Genomic DNA, 26,734 nt, shown 5'->3' on the forward strand with positions numbered 1-26,734 from the left:
CAGATAGATTATATAATGGTAAGACAGAGATTTATGAACCAGGTTTTAAATTGTAAGACATTTCCAGGGGCAGATGTGGACTCTGACCACAATCTATTGGTTATGAACTGTAGATTAAAACTGAAGAAACTGCAAAAAGGTGGGAATTTAAGGAGATGAGACCTACATAAACTGACTAAACCAGAGGTTGTACTGAGTTTCAGGGAGAGCATAAGGGAACAATCGGCAGGAATGGGGGAAAGAAATACAGTAGAAGAAGAATGGGTAGCTCTGGGGGATGAAATAGTGAAGGCAGCAGAGGATCAAGTAGGTAAAAAGACGATAGCTAGTAGAAATCCTTGGGTAACAGAAGAAATATTGAATTTAATTGATGAAAGGAGAAAATATAAAAATGCAATAAATGAAGCAGGCAAAAACGAATACAAACGTCTCAAAAATGAGCTCGACAGGAAGTGCAAAACTGCTAAGCAGGGATGCCTAGAGGACAAATGTGAGGATGTAGAGGCTTATCTCACTAGGGGTAAGATAGATACTGCCTACAGGAAAATTAAAAAGACCTTTGGAGAAAAGAGAGCCACTTGTATGAATATCAAGAGCTCAGATGGAAACCCAGTTCTAAGCAAAGAAGGGAAAGCAGAAAGGTGGAAGGAGTATATAGAGGGTCTATACTTGACGACAATATTATGGAAATGGAAGAGGATGTAGATGAAGATGAAGATGAAATGGGAGATACGATACTCAGTGAAGAGTTTGACAGAGCACTGAAAGACCTGAGTCGAAACAAGGCCCCGGGAGTAGACAAAATTCCATTAGAACCACTGACGGCCTTGGGAGAGCCAGTCCTGACAAAACTCTACCATCTGGTGAGCGAGATGTATGAGACAGGCGAAATACCCTCAGACTTCAAGAAGAATGTAATAATTCCAATTACAAAGAAAGCAGATGTTGAGAGATGTGAAAATTACCGAACTATCAGTTTAATAAATCACAGCTGCAAAATACTAACACGAATTCTTTACAGACGAATGGAGAAACTGGTAGAAGCCGACCTCGACGAAGATCAGTTTGGATTCGGTAGAAATGTTGGAACACGTGAGGCAATACTTATCTTAGAAAATAGATTAAGGAAAGGCAAACCTACGTTTCTAACATTTGTAGACTTAGAGAAAGATTTGACAATGTTGACTGGAATACTCTCTTTCAAATTCCAAAGGTGGCAGAGGTAAAATACAGGGAGCGAAAGGCTATTTACAATTTGTACAGAAACCAGATGGCATTTATAAGAGTCGAGGGGCACGAAAGGGAAGCAGTGATTGGGAAGGGAGTGAGACAGGGTTGTAGCCTCTCCCCCAATGTTATTCAATCTGTATATTGAGCAAGCAGTAAAGGAAACAAAAGAAAAATTCGGAGTAGGTATTAAAATCCATGGAGAAGAAATAAAAACTTTGAGGTTCGCCGATGACATTGTAATTCTGTCAGAGACAGCAAAGGACTTGGAAGAGCAGTTGAACGGAATGGATAGTGTCTTGAAGGGAGGATATAAGATGAACATCAACAAAAGCAAAACGAGGATAATGGAATGTAGTCGAATTAAGTCGGGTGATGCTGAGGGTATTAGATTAGGAAATGAGACACTTAAAGTAGTAAAGGAGTTTTGCTATTTCGGGAGCAAAATAACTGATGATGGTCGAAGTAGAGAGGATATAAAATGTAGACTGACAATGGCAAGGAAAGCGTTTCTGAAGAAGAGAAATTTGTTAACATCGAGTATAGATTGAAGTGTCAGGAAGTCGTTTCTGAAAGTATTTGTATGGAGTGTAGCCATGTATGGAAATGAAACATGGACTATAAATAGTTTGGACAGGAAGAGAATAGAAGCTTTCGAAATGTGGTGCTACAGAAGAATGCTGAAGATTAGATGGGTAGATCACATAACTAATGAGGAGGTATTGAATAGAATTGGGGAGAAGAGGAGTTTGTGGCACAACTTGACAAGAAGAAGGGACCGGTTGGTAGGACATGTTCTGAGGCATCAGGGGATCACAAATTTAGCATTGGAGGGCAGCATGGAGGGTAAAAATTGTAGAGGGGGACCAAAAGATGAATACACTAAGCAGATTCAGAAGGATGTAAGTTGCAGTAAGTACTGGAAGATGAAGCTTGCACAGGATAGAGTAGCATGGAGAGCTGCATCAAAACAGTCTCAGGACTGAAGACCACAACAACAACAACGTAATCAGTATGAGAGTCTTACAAAGTTGTGATAATAGTAATGATATTATGGAAATAACGTAGTTTCGTGACTGAAACAGAAACGAATCGTTTAGCTTTTACCGCCCAGAGAATGTCATTTCGCCCCTCAAAAGTAATTACCCCCAGGTTGGGAACCACTGTACTAGAGGAAACTGTAGATGAGGATAACTGTAGAGGAAGAAACTGAGATTGGAACCGCGCGACCGCTACGGTCGCAGGTTCGAATCCTGCCTCGGGCATGGATGTGTGTGGTTGGGTTCGGTTGTTTTGGGGAAGGAGAACAGACAGCGAGGTCATCGGTCTTATCGGATTAGGGAAGGACGGGGAAGGAAGTTGGCCGTGCCCTTCGAAAGGAACCATCCCGGCATTTGCCTGGAGCGATTTAGGGAAATCACGGAAAACCTAAATCAGGATGGCCGGACGCGGGATTGATCCGTCGTCCTCCCGAATGCGAGTCCAGTGTTTAACCACTGCGCGACCTCGCTCGGTGGATGTGTCCGCAGCTCGTGGTCGTGCGGTAGCGTTCTAGCTTCCCAAGGCCGGGTTCCCGGGTTCGATTCCCGGCGGGGTCAGGGATTTTCTCTGCCTCGTGATGACTGGGTGTTGTGTGATGTCCTTAGGTAAGTTAGGTTTAAGTAGTTCTAAGTTCTAGGGGACTGTTGACCACTGATGTTAAGTCCCATAGTGCTCAGAGCCATTTGCCTCGGTGGATGTGTGTGGTGTCCTTAGGTTAGTTAGGTTTAAGTAGTTCTAAGTTCTAGGGGACTGATGACCTCACATGTGAAGTCCCATAGTGCTCAGAGCCATTTGAACCATTTGAAGACACTGATTAGAAAACATCCAGCACATAATCGATGATGTAGGTGCAAGTGCTACTTTGAGATGAAACTCCAGGCGCACCAAACCAAACCAGTCAGAAGACTGGAGACTCATTTTGAGTAGCTGCGAGAGAGCGCTTGGCTCACCTGGAGAACTTGGCGTCTGTGAAGTTGGAGGCGCGGTGCAGGCGGTCGACGTCCGGCTCCGGGTCTGCGGCCCTGCTGAGGTCGCGCTGGCTGCGAGAGATGCTGGCCAGGATGCCGGGGCTCTTGAGCGGCGGCGGAGACTCGTCCAGCCGGTGCAGCTGCGGGTTGGACTTGTAGAGGCCGCCGTTGAGCGTGGCGCCCAGTGGCGCGGGGGCGGCGGGGGCGGCCGCGGGCGCGGAGGAGAGCGCGTGCACGTTGAAGCTCTGCGAGCGCGCCAGGCTGGAGCGGTAGGTGCGCGCCGGCTTGGCGGGGCCCGGCGGCGTCACGTGGTTGATGATGGACACGTTGATGGTGCTGCCGTTGGCGGCGGCGCTCTTCTGCTGCGCGTACAGCGAGCGCTTGATGCGGCCGCCGGCGCCCGAGCCGGAGCCCGAGCCGTGGTCGTCGTACAGCTTGCGCGGCAGCGTCTGCGCGCTGCGCGTGTAGTCCGCCGCGGCCGACGGCGGCGGCGTCGTCGACGACGCCGACGTCACCAGCCGGCTCGTCGACTTGCTGAAGCGGCCCAGCGAGCTGCCGTTCACGCCGTTGTGGCACCTGTGCGGGGCACACACACGATCCTCACTGGCAGAGCCAAACTGAATTCAGGCGCTGGCAAATTAAAGCTCTTGGACGAAGGACGACGCGATCACATTGAAGACTCCAACTATCCAATGTTTACAAATACGTACACTACTGGCCATTAAAATTGCTACACCAAGAAGAAATGCAGATGATAAACGGGTATCCCTTGGACAAATATATTATACTAGAACTGAAATGTGATTACATTTTCACGCAATTTGGGTGCATAGATCCTGAGAAATCGGTACCCAGAACAGCCATCTCTGGCCGTAATAACGGCCTTGATCCGCCTGGGCATTGAGTCGAACAGAGCTTGCATGGCGTGTACAGGTACAGCTGTCCATGCAGCTTCAACACGATACCACAGTTCATCAAGAGTAGTCACTGGCGTATTGTGACGAACCAGTTGCTCGGCCACCATTGACCAGACGTTTTCAATTGGTAAGAGATCTGGAGAATGTACTGACCAGGGCAGCAGTCGAACATTTTCTGTATCCAGAAAGGCTCGTACAGGATCTACAACATGCGTTCGTGCATTATCCTGCTGGAATGTAGGGTTTCGGAGGGATCGAATGAAGGGTAGGGCCACGGGTCGTAACACATCTGAAATGTAACGTCCACTGTTCAAAGTGCCGTCAATGCGAACAAGAGGTGACCGAGACTGTAACCAATGACACCCCATACCATCACGCCGGGTAATACGCCAGTACGGCGATGACGAATACCCACTTCCAATGTGCGTTTACCGCGATGTCGCCAAACACTGATGTGACCATCATGATGCTGTAAACAGAAACTGGATTCATCCGAAAAAATGACGTTTTGCCATTCGTGCACCCAGGTTCGTCGTTGACTACACCATCGCAGGCGCTCCTGCCTGTGATGCAGCGTCAAGGGTAACCGCAGCCATGGTCTCCGAGCTGATAGTCCATGCTGCTGCAAACGTCGTCGAACTGTTCGTGCAGATGGTTGTTGTCTTGCAAACGTCCCCATCTGTTGACTCAGGGATCGAGACGTGACTGCACGATCCGTTACAGCCACGCGGATAAGATACCTGTCATCTTGACCTCTGGTGATACGAGGCTGTTGGGATCTAGCACGGCGTTCGGTATTACCCTCCTGAACCCACCGATTCTATATTCTGCTAACAGTCATTGGAACTTCACCAACGCGAGCAGCAATGTCGCGATACGATAAACCGCAATCGCGATAGGCTACAATCCGACCTTTATCAAAGTCGGAAACGCGATGGTACGTATTTCTCCTCCTTACACGAGGCATCACAACAACGTTTCACCAGGCAACGCCGGTCAACTGCTGTTTGTGTATGAAAAATCGGTTGGAAACTTTCTCCATGTCAGCACGTTATAGGTGTCGCCACCGGCGCCAACCTTGTTTGAATGCTCTGAAAAGCTAATCATTTGCATATCACAGCATCTTCTTCCTGTCCGTTAAATTTCGCGTCTGTAGCACTTTATCTTCGTGGTGTAGCAATTTTAATGGCCGGTAGAGTAATTATCGGTTTCGATCATTATGGCCATCATCAGATTCGTCCGTCTCCTTACAGTTAGTAAACGAAGCAAGTGAAAGGTTTAGCCATGATTACCATCATTACGAAATATTAAAACTTGATAATACTGTGATGAACTCTCATGAGTTTTTGTAAGTTTAAGGAGACAGATGAGTCTGATTATGACAGTAATCATCGAAAGCGATATTTACGTTAAATAAAGACGTTTGCGATTTATTTATTTACACGTCAAGTAAACGCAATCAATAGTATAACATAAGAATCAGCTTAATTTTTCCAGGAACTCGCCAGAATAGAAGGAGTGACCCATGAGGAAACTCTTCAGTTTCGATTTGAAAGTGCGTGAATTACTGCTAAGATTTTTGAATTCTTGTGGTAGCTTATTGAAAATGGATGCAGCAGTATACTGCACACCTTTCTGCACAAGATTTCAGGAAGATCCAGATGTAGATTCAATTTCTGCCAAGTATTAACTGAGTGAAAGCTGCTTATTCTTGGGAATAAGCTGATATTGTTAACAAGAAACGACAGTATAATATATATACTGAGAGGCCAGTGTCAAAACGCCTAGACGAGTGATCAGGGGTCGACAAGAGGTTCTCGAGCTTCCACCACTTATTGCCCGAACAACCCGTTTCTGAGCCAAAAATATCCTTTTAGAATGAGAAGAGTTACCCCAAAACATAATACCATAAGACTGTTTTAGTTTCTACTAATTTCTAAATTCGAGCGTGATATCTATATGGGAAAATACTTTTTTTTTATTCACAATTATCTTGACCTCACTGGCTGGATTTATGAAAGTTTACCTGTTTCGTCTCCTACGAGTCCATTGACGGTACGGACAAGGATAGAAACGAAAATTTTGACCCACGAATACTATCGTAAGAAGAGCATTGCACTCGTAAAATTATCGATACCTTGAGGTATCAATACTTATCTTTGATAAAAAGATTAGAATAGATTCTTCCCGGTGATGAAACTTATCACAGCAGATCGCACTGCTAAGACATTACTTTCGAGAACAGTTTTCCAATAACGTAATTCTTAAACCAACAATTTTTTCGAGTCTCAGTCCAGCACACAGTTTTAATCTGCGAAGAATTTTCATATCTGACAGTGTACTGGCGAAACTATAGTCAGAAGTGAGTAATGCGACTAGCAGTGAGGAAATACAAGTCAAACAATCGAGCGTCAACTGTTTCCATTAGCTTCGGTTGAATGGTGCGTTGTGCTGTGGTGCGTCACTACGATGAGGTTTCTCTAATGATATCATCGAAACAACGGAAAATACGAAAATATCTTTTAAAACAAAAATGTTAAGTTTGGAGAGCTCTTTTCCCATGATCCCATTTGAAATTCCGGACTACGTTTTCTCCATTTTCGAACAGCTTCCAGGAAATGTAACGTTCAGCATTCTGTTCACTCTTGACGATTTGCCTAAAACGGATTTTACTCGAAACAGATCGGACGCACCGTTTCTGAGAAAGGGAGCCTATACTTCAGACCTGAAGAACCCTATATACACTATGTGATCAAAAGTATCCAGACACTTGGCTGGAAATGACTTACAATTCGTGGCCCCCTCCATTGGTAATGCTGGAGTTCAGTATGGTGTTGGTCAACTGTTAGCCTTGATGACAGCTTCAATTCTCGCAGGCATACGTTCAATCAGGTGCAGGAAGGTTTCTTGGGGAATGGCAGCCCATTCTTCACGGAGTGCTGTACTGAGGAGGGGTATCGGTGTCGGTCGGTGAGGCCTGGCACGACGCAGGTGTTCCAAAACATCCCAAAGGTATCCTACAGGATTCAGGTCAGGATCTGTGCAGGGCAATCAATTACAGGGATGTTATTGTCGCCACAGGCCGTGCATTATGAACAGGTGTCCGATCGTGTTGAAAGATGCAATCGCCGTCACCGAATTGCTCTTCGACAGTGGGAAGCAAGAAGGTGCTTAAAACATGAATGTAGTAGGCCTGTGCTGCGATAGTGCCACGCAAAACAACAAGGGGTACAACAAGGGAAAAACACGACCACACCATAACACCACCGCCTCCCAATTTTGCTGTTGGCTTTATACACGCTGGCAGGTGACATTCATCGGGCATTCGCCATACCCACACCCTGCCATCGTATCGCCACATTGTGTACGATGATTCGTCACTCCACAAAACGTTTTTCCACTATTCAATCGTCCAATGTTAACGCTCCTTACGCCAAACGAGTTTGGGATTTACTGGCGACGTAGTATTTGCAGTTTGGAATTCCTGTGTGATGATCTGGATAGTTGTCTGCCGGTTAGACATTACGACCCTCTTCAACTGTCGGCAGTCTGTCAGTCAACAGACGAGGTCGGCCAGTGCACTTTTGTGCTGTACGTGTCCCTTCACGTTACCACTCCACTATCACATCGGAAACGGTGGACCTAGGGATGTTTAGGAGTGTGGAAATCTCGCGTACAGACGTATGAAACAAGTGACACCCAATCACCTGACCACGATCGAAGTCTGTGAGTTCCGCAGGGCGCCCCATTCTGCTCTCTCACTTTGTTTAATGACTACTGAGGTCGCTAATATGGAGTACCTGGCAGTAGGTGGCAGCACAATGCACCTAGTATGAATAACGTATGTTTTTGAGGGTGTCCGGATACTTTTGATTACATAGTGTATTTTGAGTCGTAACGCCCCTGAGTTGTACTACCGCTGGTCTCCAGTGCAGCCCTAGAGCTCGAACAGAATACAGTAAAGCAGATGGTGGCAGGCCTCACACTGACGCAGAGGGGACTGTTGGCACATTATTTACGTACACTGGACGAGTAACTGTGTAGAGGCAGACGATGGCCTTTTTAGGAGTCCTTTTCTGCATGTAAGGAAAGTCCGACCCGCGGACAAGGACTGCTACTGGCGTTTCTCCCAAAAGACAGCAACGTGTTTACGAGCGCAGTGGGCCGCCACGCCCGTCCTTCACAAATTACTGCCAGTGATACGCGAGGAAAACGTATTAATGTTGCAGGCGACCTTGTGACTAATTATTAACAAGGCGACTGCCAATTTCCTTGCGTAAGGTTTAGACTGTACAGTGGACACACGAGAACTTCTCAGGTGAGAGACTGTAGCAGCTCGCGTGTGCAACACTTAGTGTGCGGACAACCACCATCAAGTCTCAGCGCTCAACTTCAGATTTGCAGGCGTGGGGTTCGATCCTCGATCAGTCCTGCTCTCATCTCTGGCAGTTTTTGTTAGTAGGTTCCCCCTATAACTGCCTAGATAACTCGGTTCATGGGTCAGAGGAAGGCACTTCAAAGGACAATGTCTAGTAAAGCATTGTGGCATTTAAACCATCTTTCTGGTTGACTACAGTTTTACTTATCCTTTAAGCAATTGCACGCCACAGAATTCGTTGCTGTTGGTTTTCATAAGCCGACACGTCTTTGTACTATCTCACAGAAGACACTGTTTTTTCGCTTTTGGATGTCGGAGTGTGTGATTGCGTCCCATCGATTAACAGTATCAAGCTATTGTGGTCAGTGACTCAAGTTTTATCGTCGTCACTTATCAGTCTCCTTCGCATCTGTCGAAATTTTGAATCGCCGCTGTAATTTTGAACCCACATGTCAAGAACAATATTGACGCAACTCAAGTGTAGTGAATTATGATATGTCATGCTTGTAACAGAGGAAACAGCTATGCCGTCGAATTAATAAAATAATAATGAAAATAATAATAATAATATTATTATTATTGGGAGGGACTGCAGTAGTGTTGGACACCATTGCAAGCACCCCCTACATCTACATCTATGCTCTGGAAATCGTGAGATGCATGGTAAGGGGTACGTCTCATTGTACCAGTTACTAGGACTTCTTCCTGTTCCATTCACGTATGGAGCGCGGGAAGAATGATTGTTTGAATGCCTCTGTGTGTGCAGTAATTATTATAATCTTATCTTCACGATCCCATTGTGAGCTATGCGTACAAGATAACCTTGTCAAAGGATAACGGCGTGTATTCTGACCTGGCGACTGTTACAAGCAAGGTTGTCTAACGTTCATGAAAGATGGGTGGGGTCGCCTCTTGCATAGTAAGATTATGTCAGTTAATGTGCCTCGACAGAGAACTGGGAACGAAAAGACGATTGAAGTGCGTGACCACGTACACTTGTATTTCTATGAATGCAGGACTTCATGCTTTATGATACAGCGTATTACCTTCTAAATCAACGCCATTTAACATTGTTATAAGAAACAGCTGAAGGAAAAGTTATAATTTTTAATCACGCACAACTGAATGTTATACATTCTCCATAAGTATGAACGAAAGAACGACTTCTGAATCATTCTGTCTGTCCGTAATATCTTTTAGACTCTTCTCCAACATCATTTCTCAAAGACATACTGTGTGCGCTATTACCCTGGTCTCTGAGCTGTATGGTGCAACATTCCATACAAAACCTTTTACGTACTGTTTGTAGCTGCTCAAATTAATAGTGTTCGATATTAGTACTTTCTTCTTCTTAATTAACACTACTTTAGTTTCATCAATTCTGCTTTAATATCCTGGTAGGGTCTACCATTCTCGATCATTCTGCTGCTATTGTTACCCCCACAGCGATTGTTGTCTGACAGAAATGGACGTGTGTACCAAGCCTGGGTGAGATGGGCCCAGTGGTGTAGGGGGAGCCGTGGAACAGACACACAAACACACACACACACACACACACACACACATTTTATATGATGTACGGGTTAATCATTTTGGAAAAGATCATGTTCATGCCTTCCATACCAGCTCTAAGGCTGTGTTCAGACTCGGAAAACATTCATACATTGCCTACAAATCTAAGCGTCTTTATGTGCTCCTCAATACCGGCAATACCTTTACCAATTACTTGAAATTTTATGTGGTACAATAACATGCAGATCGAGAAACATTCTATATGCACTATTCTTTCTGACGGTGTGACAATTTTATTTACATACTCCATGTAATATTTATTAAAATTACAGACGTAGTTTGTTCCATTAGAAATACCAATTTTAAAGAAGTGTATTGCTTTAGCGTCTTTCAAAGAACTGCAGTAAAGCGCGTACGAAATTCTTGCAATTTTCCGGCTCCTTTAAGAATATTAGGAGTGAAATATTGTATCACGAGCTAAACAGATTGGTGGGAAGATCAATCATATATTATCTCCTGAAAGCGCCACATGTAAACAGGGTAATTTCATACACCGAGCGTGTCTGTTGACATTATTGCTTCAGTGCGAACGTATAGAGAAATCGCGTGGGACGAAATCGCTCTTTGAACCGCCGGATGTAAACGACAAGCAATTTGTGTTTACCCACGCGCCTTATTTACATCGTGGACGAGTTGTCGAGTGAGCCCAAGTAAATCTGTGCCAACAATGGTGCATACATTATGCAGAGGTGTGGCTTTGGGCAGTCACTGCTGCGTAGCGAGACGAATTTCTACAGACCAAATGGCGTCTTTGGACGGGCGCATTACCTGCAACATCCTTGCAAATGGCCCTTTTACTTCGCTTTAAGTACGGCGTTAATAGCTAGGCAGGGAACTCGGAAAAAATTACTTTTACAAACTGACCTACGCGGCGTCTCAAAACATTATGGCAAACAGTGTTGTCTGACAGCGTACGAGAAGGGTAACTGACATAATGTGCGTTATGCATCATGCAGGAGCGCAGTTCGACGAATGAGTGGTGAGACATTGAACTCTGATTCCGGAGGACTTCAGGGCATTCCTTAAGGCACCAAACATGCGGTAATCAGAAATACTGTACTGAAAGAACAAAAGAGTGTCCTGTGTTGCATTGGTAGCTGCGGCCTTGCAGAATCACGAAGCAAAGACACACCTTGTAGGAGTACTGTCGTTCCGACATCACTTCGAACGTTTCGTGTCACGCCCCTACGCTGGTGAGTGCAGCTGGACATTGTCACCGAGTTCTTAGCTTTGTTGTTAGCTACGCGTCGGCAATCTGGGTGTGAGTGAGTCAGAGCGTACGCCACGAGAATGGACGGTAGCAGCTTTCAAGCACCGTTGCATTAGTAGAAAGTGCAAAGTACTATTTGTATGATTTTATCAGCGTAAAATGTGTAACATATTTTAGCAAAGTGCTTTCTAACAACATTAGAACAGAAAGTGACTGACTGTAGGAGCAATATATAAGTATTCAAGTGATACTGCCTTACCCACAATAGCATGGTTGGTTGATCTGGGGGGAGGGGACCAAAAAGAGACGTCGTCGGTCCCATCGGGTTAGGGAAGGATGGGGAGGGAAGACGGCCGTGTCCTTGCGAAGGAACCATCCCCGTATTTGCCTGGAGCGCTTTCGGAAAATCATGGGAAACCTAAATCAGTATGGCCGGACGCGGGGTTGAACCGTCGTCCTCCCGAATGCGAGTCCAGTGAGCTATCCGCTGCGCCACGTCGCTCGGTCACAATAGCGTGAACTGGAATATTTTCTTTGTATGATGTGACAGAAGAAACAAAAAAAAACCTGTAAATATACGGTGGCCAAAAGGCGAAACCTATCAATAAAACGTATGCTATCTTTGTAACCTAGACTGTTTGTTCCTAGTGAAAATACACTACTGGCCATTGAAATTGCTACACCACGAAGATGACGTGTTGCAGACGCGAAATTTAACCGACAGGAAGAAGATGCTGTGATAGGCAAATGATTAGCTTTTCAGAGCATTCAAACAAGGTTGGCGCCGGTGGCGACACCTACAACGTGCTGACATGAGGAAAGTTTCCAACCGATTTCTCATACGCAAACAGCAGTTGACCGGCGTTGCCTGGTGAAATGTTGTTGTGATGCCTCGTGTAAGGAGGAGAAATGCGTACCATCAGGTTTCGGACTTTGATAAAGGTCGGACTGTAGCCTATCGCGATTGCGGTTTATCGTATCGCGACAATGCCGCTCGCGTTGGTCGCGATCCAATGACTGTTAGCAGAATATGGAATCGGTGGGTTCAGGAGGGTAATACCGAACGCCGTACTGGATCCTAACGGCCTCGTATCACTAGCAGTCGAGATGACAGGCATCTTATCCACGTGGCTGTAACGGATCGATCCCTGAGTCAACAGATGGGGACGTTTCCAAGACAACAACCATCTGCACGAACAGTTCGACGACATTTGCAGCAGCATGGACTATCAGCTCGGAGACCGTGCATGGCTGCGGTTACCCTTGACGCTGCATCACAGACAGGAACGCCCGCGATTGTGTACTCAACGACGAACCTGGGTGCGCGAATGGCAAAACGTCATTTTTTCGGATGAATTCAGGTTCTGTTTACAGCATCATGATGGTCACATCAGTGTTTGGCGACATCGCGGTGAACGCACATTGGAAGCGTGTATTCGTCATCGCCATACTGGCGTACCACCCGGCGTGATGATATGGGGTGTCACTGGTTACACGTCTCGGTCACCTCTTGTTCGCATTGACGGCACTTTGAACAGTGGACGTTACATTTCAGATGTGTTACGACCCGTGGCTCTACCCTTCATTCGATCCCTGTGAAACCCTACATTCCAGCAGGATAATGCACGACCGCATGATGCAGGTCCTGTACGGGCCTTTCTGGATACAGAAAATGTTCGACTGCTGCCCTGGCCAGCACATTCTCCAGATGTCTCACCAACTGAAAACGTCTGGTCAATGGTGGCCGAGCAACTGGCTTGTGACAATACGCCAGTCACCACTCTCGATGAACTGTGGTATCGTGTTGAAGCTGCATGGACAGCTGTACCTGTACATGCCATGCAAGCTCTGTTTGACTCCATGCCTAGGCGTATCAAGGCTGTTATTACGGCCAGAGGTGGTTGTTCTGGGTACTGATTTCTCAGGATCTATGCAGCCAAATTGCGTGAAAATGTAATCACATGTCAGTTCTAGAATAATATATTTGTCCGATGAATACCCGGTTATCACCTGCATTTCTTCTTGGTGTAGCAATTTTAATGGCCAGTAGTGTATTTTTCGAAACATCACTCTGGGAGCCTTACCAGGTAGAACTAAGAGAAAAGGTAAAGAAAATCCAACGAAGAGCAGTGCGTTTCGACACGGGGTTGTTCAGTTTGCGTGTGAGCCTTACGGAGATGCTCAACAATGTCCAGTGGCAGACGCTACAAGAGAGGCGTCGTACATCACGGAATAGTTTACTATTCAAATTCCGAGAGTGTGTTCCGGGAAGAAAGAACAACACGTTACTTCCTACTAAATACGTCTGGCGAAGGGTCTACAGCGAGAAAGTTCAAGAAATTAGAGCTAACCAGAGGTTTATCGACAATCATTATGCCCACGCGCCGCGAATGGATGAAGGAAGGGAGGAACTGATAGTGATAATCCAAGTACCCTTCGCCAAACATCGTCAGGTGACTTGCAAACTATTGATGTAGGTGTTTGTAAAATAACTAATTTTGTGGTGTTACGTTCGGGAGATATGTTGAATGTTCTGACCCGATGTCTGCAACCTTTGCCATTTCCGAACTAAACTTCGTAGGTCAGATCGCGTTGGTCATATTCAGTGTCTGGGTCTATACTTCAGGGCATAAACAGGGTCCATAATCTCGCATAAACACTTAGGTATTGTTCGGAATGAAGCTTACAGAATTTGATTCTAAAGTAGTGTAACGCCGGAAATGCACATCCTCCTATTTCCATCTATTGAACTGCAAATTTTTTTCCTTATTTTGTTAGCTGAAGATATAAAATTTCTGTGTCTTTGTATATTGTAATTGTGTTACTGTTTGTATATATATATATATATATATATATATATATATATATATATATATATATATATATATATATATATTTATGCATTTATGTTGGTTTGTTTTGTGAATATTATTTGTATTTATACGCTGGGTCTGTCCTAGGGAAAACTGTGCTATCGAACGAATACATCGATAGGTCGTGTGGAGAACCAAAGTGTTTAGGATCCTTGGTAGTGTTAACTCTGCCGCGTGGAGCGCGGCCTGAGCAGAGGGAGTCTGGCTGGAGTAGTGCGGTTGAGCAGGTGTGTTGTGTGACGCTCCCGCGAGTTGCCGCGCTTTCGGGTTTTGGCAGAATGTAATTGCGCTCGACTTGCGATGATAGTTTCTGACATGGTGTCGCGGACGGGAAGCATTAGCCGGCGGACATCAAGAGCCCGTTTCGTCTGGTGACCGTGTCGAGAAGAAGGCGCGCCAACATCCAGCTTCTGCAACAGCGACGGCCGACAATGAGTGACTGTCGCCACCTCCTCGATCGACGGCTTCAAACCTTCAATCAACCAACAAGGAAGACTGGGAGCACGTAAAGTTTTAGAACTGTATGGCAGACCTCAGCTTTTCAAACTGTACCATTTTCGTAACTATAATTACAGCAACTTAGCATGAACATTTGTTGCTCATTGTCCCAATTGCATTACCAAGCAGGGTCCCTTCCTTTTCCGGAATGAACCCGAGTGTCGTTGAAATTCAAACGCCAGCATTAAAATAATAATATAGCATTTTACTGCTTTAATTTCAAAGTTCAGTTAAAGTATTCATATCTGGCTACAATATTTAGATTACACAAGCACGAATTAAGAGTGCGAGTTTTGTTACCGTATTTTAGCTTACCTGTGACTGCAGCTCAGCTTGGTACGTACTAAATTTTACTATTGTTAATTGTTCAGAATCATTTAATTCAAGTTCAAAGTTAAATCTCTTCTTTCTAAATTGCGTAGATTCAAGTAGCTTTTGAAATGATTGTTGAGGTAGTCCAAGAGTAACCGTATTTTACTGAATTTCGATGTGCTTCAGAAAGAAAGCTCACTATTAACTTCAGTCACTAAATTAACTTTCGATTTTCCTGTTTTATTAATTCTTTCGCTAAATTAAGTCAGAGTGTAGCGAAATTTACTACTTCTGACAAACTTTCAGTTTTCACACTTCACGTGTCAACCTTCAGTTGCCACGCTTCTAGTGCTCATTATATGTGTAATAACCTCTCTTTTTCAGTTACTGTAGTAATTGTCCATAGGACTGGCGACCGTAATTTCCCCCAAATCTCAAATATCTAATTACCGCTAGTTAATTGTTAACGTAACGGTCGCACATTTACTTTCTTTATTAACTTTACCCCTTTCCAAAATTAAATTCCACCAGTTTCATTAACATTTTTCCTTTCATTTAGATGTTACCCTTTCCTCCCTCTTTACCGACAGATTAACTTCGGTGACGATTGCTTTTCCCAAATTTCCATTAGGTACACGCGGTTTAATTTTTCACTGTCATTAAGGTCGATAAGTGAGGGGGAGGTTACAGTAGCACTAGTATTATGACCGGATGAATGCCAAGATTTGTACGTGCTGCCAACCAGCCCGTTTCGAAAGCGTTCGTATTTTACGATTCACAGATGGAGACAGGCGGCATTCCTCGGCGGCTCAGTGTGAGCCAGAGGCGCGGGCGCGTGGGCGTCCGGTTTGCGGACCGGTGGTGGAGAATTCGCGGGCGCAGAACCGGTTGCGGATGTGTGTCCTGTCTGCGCCTGTGTCTCCGTGGTGTCTCCCGGCGGCTGCGGGGCGCGTAGGCTCCTCCAGTTCTCCCACGGGACGTTCCACATCCCGGCAGGCGAGCCCGTGACCCGCTGCCCGCTGTCGGAAAGCGGGGCAGGGGCCTAAGCTGACTGAGACACTGTCGTTTCGGGTTCCCGGCTGGTCTAGGCGAGGCCACTAATCGCTCGTTGCTGCAAAAGGCCTCGTAGGCTAAGACCAGTTGGCCAGCAGAGCTGCCGCACTTCCGTTCAGCTCTGGTGATATCTGGGACGGCGAGGCGATTAGGTGTCCGGTGTTGGGCGACGTGGTAGCAGCTGACGAATTACGAGCTTTCGAATCGCGAACCGGCTTCCGCTCGGTAAGACACTTCCACCCGTACATCTGACTCAAGACGTGACACCAGAAAATGTAGCAAGCAACAAAATATTATTTGGGCTTATATATCATAGTAGGAAGAATAAATCATTATATTTGTAGGTCATTTCTGGGTATACGGTGTGAGACATTAAGTATACAGGGCTGCTACCCGTGTATGGGCATCTAGTCTGGGCAAAGATTAGATTAGATTAGATTAATACTTGTTCCATAGATCATGAATACGACACTTCGTAATGATGTGGAACGTGTCAGGCTAATAAAAGATGTCTGTACAAGATATTACATTACACAAAATATCGCATGACACTAATGTTTAAGTTGTTTTTTTCCCTTAATTTATTTCTAAAAATTCAGCCAACGAGTAGAAGGAGTTGTCATCTAGAAATTGTTTTAATTTATTTTTAAATGTTAGTTGGCTATTTGTCAGGCTTTTGATGCTGTTTGGTAGGTGACCAAAGACTTTTGTGGTAGCATAATTTACCCCTTTCTGTGCCAAAGTCAGATTTAAGCCTGCATAGTGAAGATCATCCTTTCTCCTGGTGTTATAGCTATGCACACTGCTATTACTGTTGAACTGGGTTATATTATTAACAACAAATTTCATAAGTGAATATATATACTGTGAGGTTACTGTGAGGATCCCTAGATCCTTAAATAGATGTCTGCAGGATGACCGTGGGTGGGCTCATGCAATTATTCTGATTACACGTTTTTGAGCAATGAATACTCTTCTACTCAACGATGAATTACCCCAGAATATGATGCGATACGAAAGCAGTGAATGAAAGTAGGCACAGTAAGCTAATTTACTGAGATTCTTATCACCAAAATTTGCAATAACCCTAATAGCATACGTAGCTGAACTCAGACGTTTCAGCAGACCATCAATGTGTTGCTTCCAGTTTAACCTATCATCAATGGACACACCTAAAAATCTTGAAAATTCTACCTTAGCTACCAGACTTCTGTTCAAAGTATATATTTATTACTGGAGTTGTGCCATTTACTGTACTGAACTGTATATACTGTGTTTTATCAAAATTTAAATAGAGTCCGTTTGCTGAGAACCACTTAATAATTTTGTGAAAAACATCATTTACAATTACATCACTTAGTTCTTGGTTTTTGGATGTTATTACTATACTTATATCATCAGCAAAAAGAACTAACTTTGCATCTTCATCAGTGTGGAATGGTAAGTCATTAATGTATATCAAGAACAGTAAAGGACCTAAGACCGAACCCTGTGGGACCCCGTACTTGATAGGCCCCCAGTTTGAGGAATCAGCTGTTGTTTTAACATTACATGAACCACTTATTTCAACTTTGTGCATTCTTCCAGAAAGATGACAGACACAGCTACGTGATTCTATACAGCTTCAGCCCTGTGCCTGGGGCAATTGCAGTGCCTGACTTGTGGTGGCGAGCCAGGCTCTCAGCAACACACGACCAGTGTTTTTAGTGGGTCTAAATGTTTGTGCAGCTTTTTTCAGGCAGCACATCGTTATAGGTAACAGCATCACCCAGGAAAAGTCCGAGTTTCCTACTATTATTATTATTATTATTATTATTTGTCTGCAGGATCATGACATATGGGGTAATGACAAAGTTTCCGTATGATGGTGTTGCTGTAGCGTATATGCAACGTAGCGCGACTCCGATATGGGTATATAAGCACCGACATGTACGCAAGGGATTAGTTTGGTATTCGTGTCTTTCCGACGCGCGTGCGGTAAATACGGAAACGTGAACTTATTAGTGCATACGCGTGAATAGTGAGTTTCGGCATTAGCATCTATTTATAAATAAATGTTTAACCATGGGTAACGCCACGGTCCAAGCTAGTAACATATGTAATTATACTAACCCCCTAAGACGTCCCCCCCCCCCCCCCCCCCACTGGTAAAAGCATAAATCGCACACTGGGAATGGTAGAGAGATAGTATGATTGTGGTTCGATGAACCCTCTGCCAAGCACTTCAATGTGAATTGCAGAGTAATCATGTAGATGTAGATGTAGATGTGGTATCCGGTTCGAAGTCCGTCGCTCTGGACCTCTACCGCGGAGACGTGTTGGCTGCACAGGTAGCGAGCAGTGGCAGCGGCCCTGCAGCAGGTAGTCAGTCGCCTGTCGTCAGAGCGCACGGCGAGAGGCGCCCCACTCTAGCTGGGGCTCCCACTGGGACAGCCGCCGCGTCGTGACCTGTCCGCTGTCCCTGCGCTCCGCGCTCACACTCCGCCACACATACAAACGTCTTCTGCCTGCGTCTGTCACAGCTCATACTGATAACTAAGGGGATCGTAACCTGTAAAATTATCTACTGCTCAGTTGTTAACAGTTGCTTCTTTTTACTGAAAAATGATGTTTCGGTCCCGCAAAATCGTGGCGGAGGGTACAAGAGGTGGTTAAAAATACGGAAACACCGACAATACAACACATTTGCATGCCTAATACGGTGTGGGGGAAACCCGGTGGCATTCGAAACAGCTTCCAGTCGTCTCGGAATAGACAAATATAGCAGATCCTATAGGGCTGAACTAATAAGTGCTATCGACAGGGGATCTCAAATTGATTCCATATTTTTAGATTTCCAGAAGGCTTTAGACGCCGTTCCTCACAAGCAGCTTCTAACCAAACTGCGTGTCTACCGAGTATCGCCTCAGTTGTGCGACTGGATTCGTGATTTCCTATCAGAAAGGTCACAGTTCGTAGTAATAGACGGAAAGCCATAGAGTAAAACAGAAGTAATTTCCGCCGTTCCCCAAGGAAGTGTTATAGGCCCCCTATTGTTCCCGACCTATATTAACGACATAGGAGACAATCTGAGTAGCCGTCTTAGATTGTTTGCAGATGGTGCTGTCATTTATCGTCTTGTAAAGTCTACAGATGATCAAAACAACTTGCAAAATGATTTAGATAAGATATCTGTATGGTACGAAAAGTGGCAATTGGAATAAAGAAAAGTGTGAAGTTATTCACATGAGTACTAAAAGAAATCAGCTAAATTTCGATAACGGGATGCGTCACACAAATCTGAAAGCTGTGAATTCAGCTAAATACTTAGGGATTACAATTACAAATAACCTAAATTGGAACGATCACATAGATAATATTGTGGGTAGAGCAAACCGAAGACTGCCATTCATTGGGCGAACACTTAGAAGGTGCAACACGTCTACTAAAGAGACTGCTTACACCACGCTTGTCCACCCTGTTCTGGAGTATTGCTGTTCAAATCAGATGGCTCTGAGCACTATGCGACTTAACTTCTGAGGTCATCAGTCGCCTAGAACTTAGAACTAATTAAACCTAACTAACCTAAGAACATCACACACATCCATGCCCGAGGCAGGATTCGAACCTGCGACCGTAGCGGTCGCTCGGTTCCAGACTGTAGCACCTAGAATCTCACGGCCTCTCCGGCAGGCAGTATTGCTGTGCGGTGTGGGATCCGCATCAGGTGGGACTGACGGATGACATCGAAAAAGTACAAAGAAGGGCAGCTCGTTCTGTATTATCGCGAAATAGGGGAGATAGTGTCACAGACATGATACGTGAATTGGAGTGGCAATCATTAAAACAAAGGCGATTTTCGTTGCGACGGGATCTTCTCATGAAATTTCAATCACCAGTTTTCTCCTCCTATTGCGTAAACATTCTGTTGGCACCCTCCTACATAGGGAGAAATGATCATCGCGATAAAATAAGAGAAATCAGGGCTCCCACAGAAAAAATTAAGTGCTCGTTTTTCCCACGTGCCGTTCGAGAGTGGAACGGTAAAGAGACAGCTTGAAGGTGGCTCATTGAACCCTCTCCCAGGCACTTTATTGTGAATAGCATGGTAATCACGTACATGTAGACGTAGATGCTTTCAAAGGAACCCTTACAGATTCTTCCTGCAAAGTAGACAAGTTTAGGTAACAACGACTGAAATTAATCACGCATCCTTCTCTCCACAGAGGATCATAAAGGCTCAATGATATTGACATCTGGTGACTGGTGGCCCGGGGATATGCGACAGTTAACGAGAAACCAGTTCTGAACGATGCGAGCTGTGTCATCTTGGAGTATAGCAGCACCATTGGGGAACAAACATTGTAGCATGTGATGGTCCTGAGGAGGAGAGGCGGAGGTGATTAGTGTTTAACGTTCCGTCGATATGGAGGTCATTAGAGACTGAGCACAAGCTCGGATTAGGGAAGGATGGTGAAGGAAGACGGCCGTGCCTTTTCGAAGGAACCGTCCCGGCATTTGCCTGAGGCGATTTAGGGAAATCACGGAAAACTTAAATCAGGATGGCCGGACGCGGGTTTGAACCGTCGTCCTCCCGAATGCGAGTCCAGTGTGCTAACCACTGCGCCACCTCGCTCGGTGATGGACCTGTTCAGCCAAAATGGTCACATAGTTCCTGGCAGTAATACGAACTTGCAGAGCACCCATGGGACCCTTGGAATACCACGATATAGCTGCCCAAATCGTCACTGAACCCCAGCCATGTGTCACTCTTGGGACTTAACTCGGCCGGAAGTTGGAAACAGCAGGAAACGAGACTCATCCTACCAAACGACCATCTTCCATTGCTCCATAATGGCTTCCGCATCACGTTTTCCTGTTAGGGACATTTGAGCCACTGATTAGTGGTTTTGGAATTCGCACTACAATTCCTTCCATACGGAGCTCCTTCCGTATTATTTTGGTGCTGACACGGTTCGCGAGTGGAACATTCAGTTCTACAGTGACTTTTGCACCTTTGAACCCCTAATTTTTCGTTACAATGCTCTTCAATGACCGTCTGTCTCGATCACTCAAGACACGCTTTCGTCCGCGTTGTGACTTAGCGGATGACGTATTTGCACTTTCCCTGCATGCAGTGTATATTTTTGATACGGTGCCTTTTGAAACACCGATGCCTTCGGCTGCCTCGGTTCCAGAAGCAGCCTCCAAACGACCACCAACAATTTGCATACGTTTGAACTCACTTAGCTGCGTGGTAATGCAATAACAGCTACACGGAACAGTGTTCTGCCCTCCACTGACATTTGTAGCGTACTAAGGACGCTGCTCGTACGGAAAGATATAGGTGTTCGTCCTTTCCGCGTGCTGTACGAGATTGGAATAATAGAGAAATGTGAAGGTGGTTCGATAAACACTCTGCCAGGTACTTAAATGTGATTTTCAGAGTATCCAGTAGACGTAGATATTTATTCACATGTCAGTTTCGTCGTAATCCTTCTGCATTTTCTTACGACAGCCCAACGACGATACTTTCTTTCAGCGGGAAATCTATCGAGTCTTCAACAGTGTTCATCGGGATTTTCTCTGACCATCTTCGAGAATCGTAAATCATGTTAACAGTCTGTTTAACGAGTGTCCATGTCCGGAAGCAAAACCCGTCTAGTTGTTACGCCGGATGCAGCAGACAAATCCATCTGGAGAAGATTGCAGTGCAAACGAATGACAACAGAACGAGACTTTTAACAGCTTTCTCGTTTTATTTTAGTGCAAACGGACAGAAATAAGTATGTAGTGATCTACAGAAGTAATAGCTAGAGGTTGTCCAAATACCATCTTTGGAAATACAAATACTAGCTGCGCGTGCACTATGGTGCCTTATGCGCAACAGCTCGCAACTTCCTCTGCACGCTCTTGGTACCCACGTTGGAGAAGAGGGAACGGCCTTCTACGTCGTTGCGATGTGTGACGCACACGATTTTATATAACACTTGGAACCATAGCCAAATAACTTTTTTTTTATTTTACTGTGTTTTATTTAACTCAATGAAAGCTACCAACAATGTCAACAACCAGATATTAGAGAACTGTCGTTTGCAACGCATATCAATGTGGCTGAATGTAAATAATTATTCCTGATCAAATATTGCAACAGCTACATCACATTCGAAAAATCGATAATATTAATCCTTAATCAGGATCTCCAGGTTAGCGTCCAAACCCTCCTCCCGAATACAGCGTCTTAATTATTGTGCCTTCTCCCTTGGTGCATGATTCGCGACAGCAGAGACAGAGACATTAATGTTTTACTGTACCGTTCTTCTCCGCAGTTTAAAAGATCAGGTTCTGAACAATACTCACAGTACACAAGATTACTACCTGATCTCCCAACGACTGTTCTCAGTCTCTTACGTGAACTGCACGTGGAACCAGACATATTTCCTCTTGCCGGCGGCCATTCTTGCGGTTGCATCCATGACGTAAGATAGTTGCCGCAGGCCACAGATTTTCTGTCGCGCTCTATGATAGAGCGTTCAGAACTAAGTGAAGGGTAGTTAGAAACTAACGTCATTAGATATGTAGCATAAACTCAGACGGACAGGAATGCAGAAAGGAATTACTCTTCGTAGTAACCACCCTTGTGTTCGCCTGAAAAGGTCTTGGGGCAATCATGGTGACCCGAGAGGAATTAGAAGTCCAACCCTCTCGAACACGAATCAAGTGCCTTCAGAACTTCAGAACTGAATATGAGTAAGATTTTTCGTCATTCCAATGCTGACCTGGATATTACGTTCGTGAATGCGAACTTTGTTTGCTATATACTTTTTTCCTACTATATCTACAACTACTCTTCAATACGCGGTGTTTGAAAAAAACCTCCCTATTTTTAAGTATAAATTTAATGGGGAAATTAATGAAAAATTGTATCACTGAGTACATTTCATGAAAGAGAATTCCTTCAAGTTTTGTTTAGTGTTAGTAGACGTCGACGTGGGATCCATTTGATGCCGTACACACGTCGAGACGATATTCCACTTCTCGTCACGTATTCACAACTATTCAGGTGTAACTGTCCCAACCGCTGCGACGATTCTTTCCCGTAAATGATTGATGTGTCTGATCTTTTCACTGTACACAACATTTTTTATGTGGCCTAAAAAGAAAAAGTCCTGTGGGGTTAAGTCTGGGCTTCGTGGTGGCCAAGGTATTGGGCCAGACCTGCCTATCCACCTTCCTGGAAAGCGCGTATCAAGAGCCGCATGCACATGGTTACTGCAATGAGGTGGGGCGCCATCTTGTTGGAAACACCAAGCCTCAATATCGTCTATTTGGGGAAAGACGTACTCTGTCAACATGTAACAGTAAATGTCTCCATTTATTGTTTTTTTTTTTCTACAAAAATGAAAGGACCAGTCACACGATCTTCCACCAAACCGCACCAGACATTAACTTTGGGAGAGTCACGTTGATGCTGAATAACTTCACGAGGATTCTCTGACGCCCAAATTCTGCAGTTATGATGACGATTAACTGTTCCATTGACATACGGAGTACGCGTTGTTGCTGAGTGGCTCTGCACTGCACTGCACTGCACGCACGTCGGGACTGAGCTGAGGGAACAGAGGAAAAAAAAACAGCACTGGTGTCGTCTCAAAGTCAAGCAGACCTGCGAACTGCAGGGGAGCCAAACTTGGAGAGCTGATGAATCAAACACCACAAACTAGAATAGTGTATGTCACTTTGTACAGATTCTAAGACACATTAAAACTACGGAGTTCTTTTTCAAACACCTTGTATTTGTATGAGGATCAAAATTTTGGAAACTCTAGGACGAACATAAATAAAGTTAAATAGGACAGTTTCAGGCAAATTGATCTGCTGTAACGTGACGAAAATAGAATCATACAATCTTCGGCTTAGTTCTCGAGGAATCTTTTATCATTCGTCAGGAAGTGCAGCATTTAGTTTCGTGAGAGTCGGAACTGAGTATGGCGAATACAAAAACTTAACATTTATTAAGGCATTACTGAGAAAAATGTGTATGTTGTGTCGTTCTTGAAAGTAAAACATTTTTAAAGTGTTCAAATTTTTGTTCGAAACATTTGTTTTTAAATTCGAAGTGGACTTGTTGAATGTTTGTATATGTGCGTAGATTTTGATTTCTTCCAGCTGGCCATGTTTTACCTTGGTTGGCAAACCATAGTTTTTCCACATTCCTTTGAGTATCGATGATGATTTGTTATCTTTCAGTTAAGATCGTTGTAACAAATAAGAACCAATATTACTCCTCCATTAAATCACACGTACACAAAACAGAACCTGTAAGCCGAAATAAAATAAAATAAATGACCCATATTTTAGGTGCTATCGCCCATACAAAAATCCATTAAAAGTATTCGAAGTCGTGAATACGGAGAACCAACAGCTGTATAATGGAATGACGACAATGAAAATTTGTGCCGGAGTAGGACTCAAACCCAGATTTCCCGCTTTACGCAAGCGGTCCCTTAAGCGCTTTGTCAATCCGTGTACGAATCACTGCCTGACAAAAACTTCCATATGTCGTCGTTCCTACGTCACAACCTGCGCTCGTACACACATGTAATTCCCGTACAGGTGGAGGACATTTTAACTGAAAGTCGCTAGCCGGTCACTGTGGCCGAGCGGTTCTAGGCGCTTCAATCCGGAACCGTGCTGCTGCAACGGTCGCAGGTTCAAATCCTGCATCGGTCGTGGATGTGTGTTAGGTTTAAGTAGTTCTAAGTCCAGGGGACTGATGACCTCAGATGTTAAGTCCCATTTTTTTGAAAGTCGCTACCTGATGTCGGCGGAAAAATACGATATTCCAGTGCCTGTGTTATTAAGAATAATGATACAGTGTTCCTTCGGACGTGCAAAAAACCTACTTGTCAACAGCGCCATAAAAATGTTAAACATCTATACTGCCGATAGCCCCCTTAAATGGAAATTGTAATATTGACATATACACTCTTCACTTTGTATGCTCAATCAATGTCTTGCGTCTCAAGAGTTACTAGTACACATTTTATCAAAACTGAACCAAAAGATTTCTCAAAGTCTCTGAATTCCAGACAAAATGGTAATTAATATTCCTTGTTCAGTTCGTTCACGACTTGCAAATATTGCACTGTGCTACGTGAACTTCCGAAGTCAGCCTATTTCTTTGCCAAGGCAAAGGAGCGACGTCTTGGAGGAAACAGGAGGTTTAACTTCCCTTCGACGACGGCGAAAGAGTAAAAGCTCTGATTTTGGAAGAATGAGTAAGGAACCAGCCAAGAATTCCTCTGAAGAAAAATCACCGAAAACTTGTATCTGGGTTGCCGTCTTCACACAGAAGAGTCTAGTGTGTGGTCACAGGGTCACCTCGCCCGCTTCGACGTTTCATCGGCACAGGTAATCCTGTGGTACGTTCCGTTCACACATTCAGAGGACAATCTAACATTTCTTAAGTTTTTCTTCGTATCTCCGTCTGAATGTACAAGGGTTAATCGGAAAGTAAGGAACGATCGGTCGCGAAATGGAAACCACAGTGAAAATCCGATGGAGTTTGCACAGATGTGTTGGGCAGTGTCTCTATTACGCCCGTCGATCGCATTACGTCGTTCTTTTTAGTTCTGAGCACACAGTGAGCACATAAAGATACCTAGGACGAAGTACGAGGGCCTGGTGAGAAATTCCGCCTGAAGCTATGCAGCCAACATTACATAACTGTCGTGCGTTTTCTTCTTCAAGAAAATTCTCAGCCGCATTCTGCAGGGGCAATGAATATGCGCATGCATCGTTTTCGATTGGAAATGTTTGATTACCCACAATACAGCCCGTAATTTTCTCCCTCTGAGTTTCATGTCTGCTCACACGAACCGCTGGCTATGAAGACAACATTTTGGCACAGACAACGAGCTGTAGGCCAGCGTAGAGAATTGGCGGAAAGCACCGGCGGCCGCCTCCTATAACGAGGGTATTGGAAAGATGATAAAATGCTACGACAGACGTCTAAGTCCGATCGGCGACTATGGAGATAAGTAGCTGGAAGTTGTACCTAACTGTTGCAAATAAAACAGTTTTGATTTTGATTACGTAGGCTTTCCCGGCGTAATAAGTCTTGAAAGCCTCTTCGGGTTTGCTGCCGGATCCTAAAATCAACTTGACTCGATATTTCGGCGATCCAACTGGTCGCCATCTTCAGGAAAATGCTGCTTCTGCTGATGAGTCCCGCTGAGAACTGACACCAGGTTGCTGCTGCTGCTGCTCTCATCTAATACATTCCCCTCTTTGGGGAAGTGTGAGGGGGAGTTTGTAGCCTTTTGGCTTTTACTCCCCTGTGTACGTGTGTGTGTGTTTTTTCTATATATTTTTGGTGTCTGTGATATGTGATGAATTGTTGTGAATGTGTCTGGTACTTGCCTGGGGTAGGCGAGATGATTGGTGTTATATGGGAAGGAACTGGATTAGGGATTGGGTGTTTGGATTTTCTCTTCGACTTAATCGTCGAAGATCGTCATAGGGCGCTTGTGCATATCGCGGGACATGTCATACCGACCTAGGGAGTGGATGAGTGCATTTCCGGATCTGGAGGAACCTTCATAGAAGGCCCTTGCCAGATCCTGGAAACGCTCTCTCAGGAGTGGGATTTCGGCTGCGGCGTGCAGGTCGTCTGTGGGGAATCCAAGTGGTAGATGTAGTGC

General features: G+C 44.7%; 1 protein-coding gene across 2 annotated transcripts in view; it reads right to left on the reverse strand.

Moving 5' to 3' along the window:
- Nucleotides 1–26,734, reverse strand: part of LOC126094646 (uncharacterized) — a 1,573,713-nt gene that overhangs the window by 8,981 nt on the left and 1,537,998 nt on the right. For both annotated transcript variants that reach the window (XM_049909153.1, XM_049909145.1), the window contains one exon: nt 3,219–3,812. In XM_049909153.1, coding sequence (XP_049765110.1) covers nt 3,219–3,812 — 594 coding nt within the window. The remainder of the gene's footprint in view (nt 1–3,218; nt 3,813–26,734) is intronic.

This window comes from Schistocerca cancellata, chromosome 1 (assembly GCF_023864275.1).
Source record: "Schistocerca cancellata isolate TAMUIC-IGC-003103 chromosome 1, iqSchCanc2.1, whole genome shotgun sequence".
Lineage (NCBI taxonomy): Eukaryota > Metazoa > Arthropoda > Insecta > Orthoptera > Acrididae > Schistocerca > Schistocerca cancellata.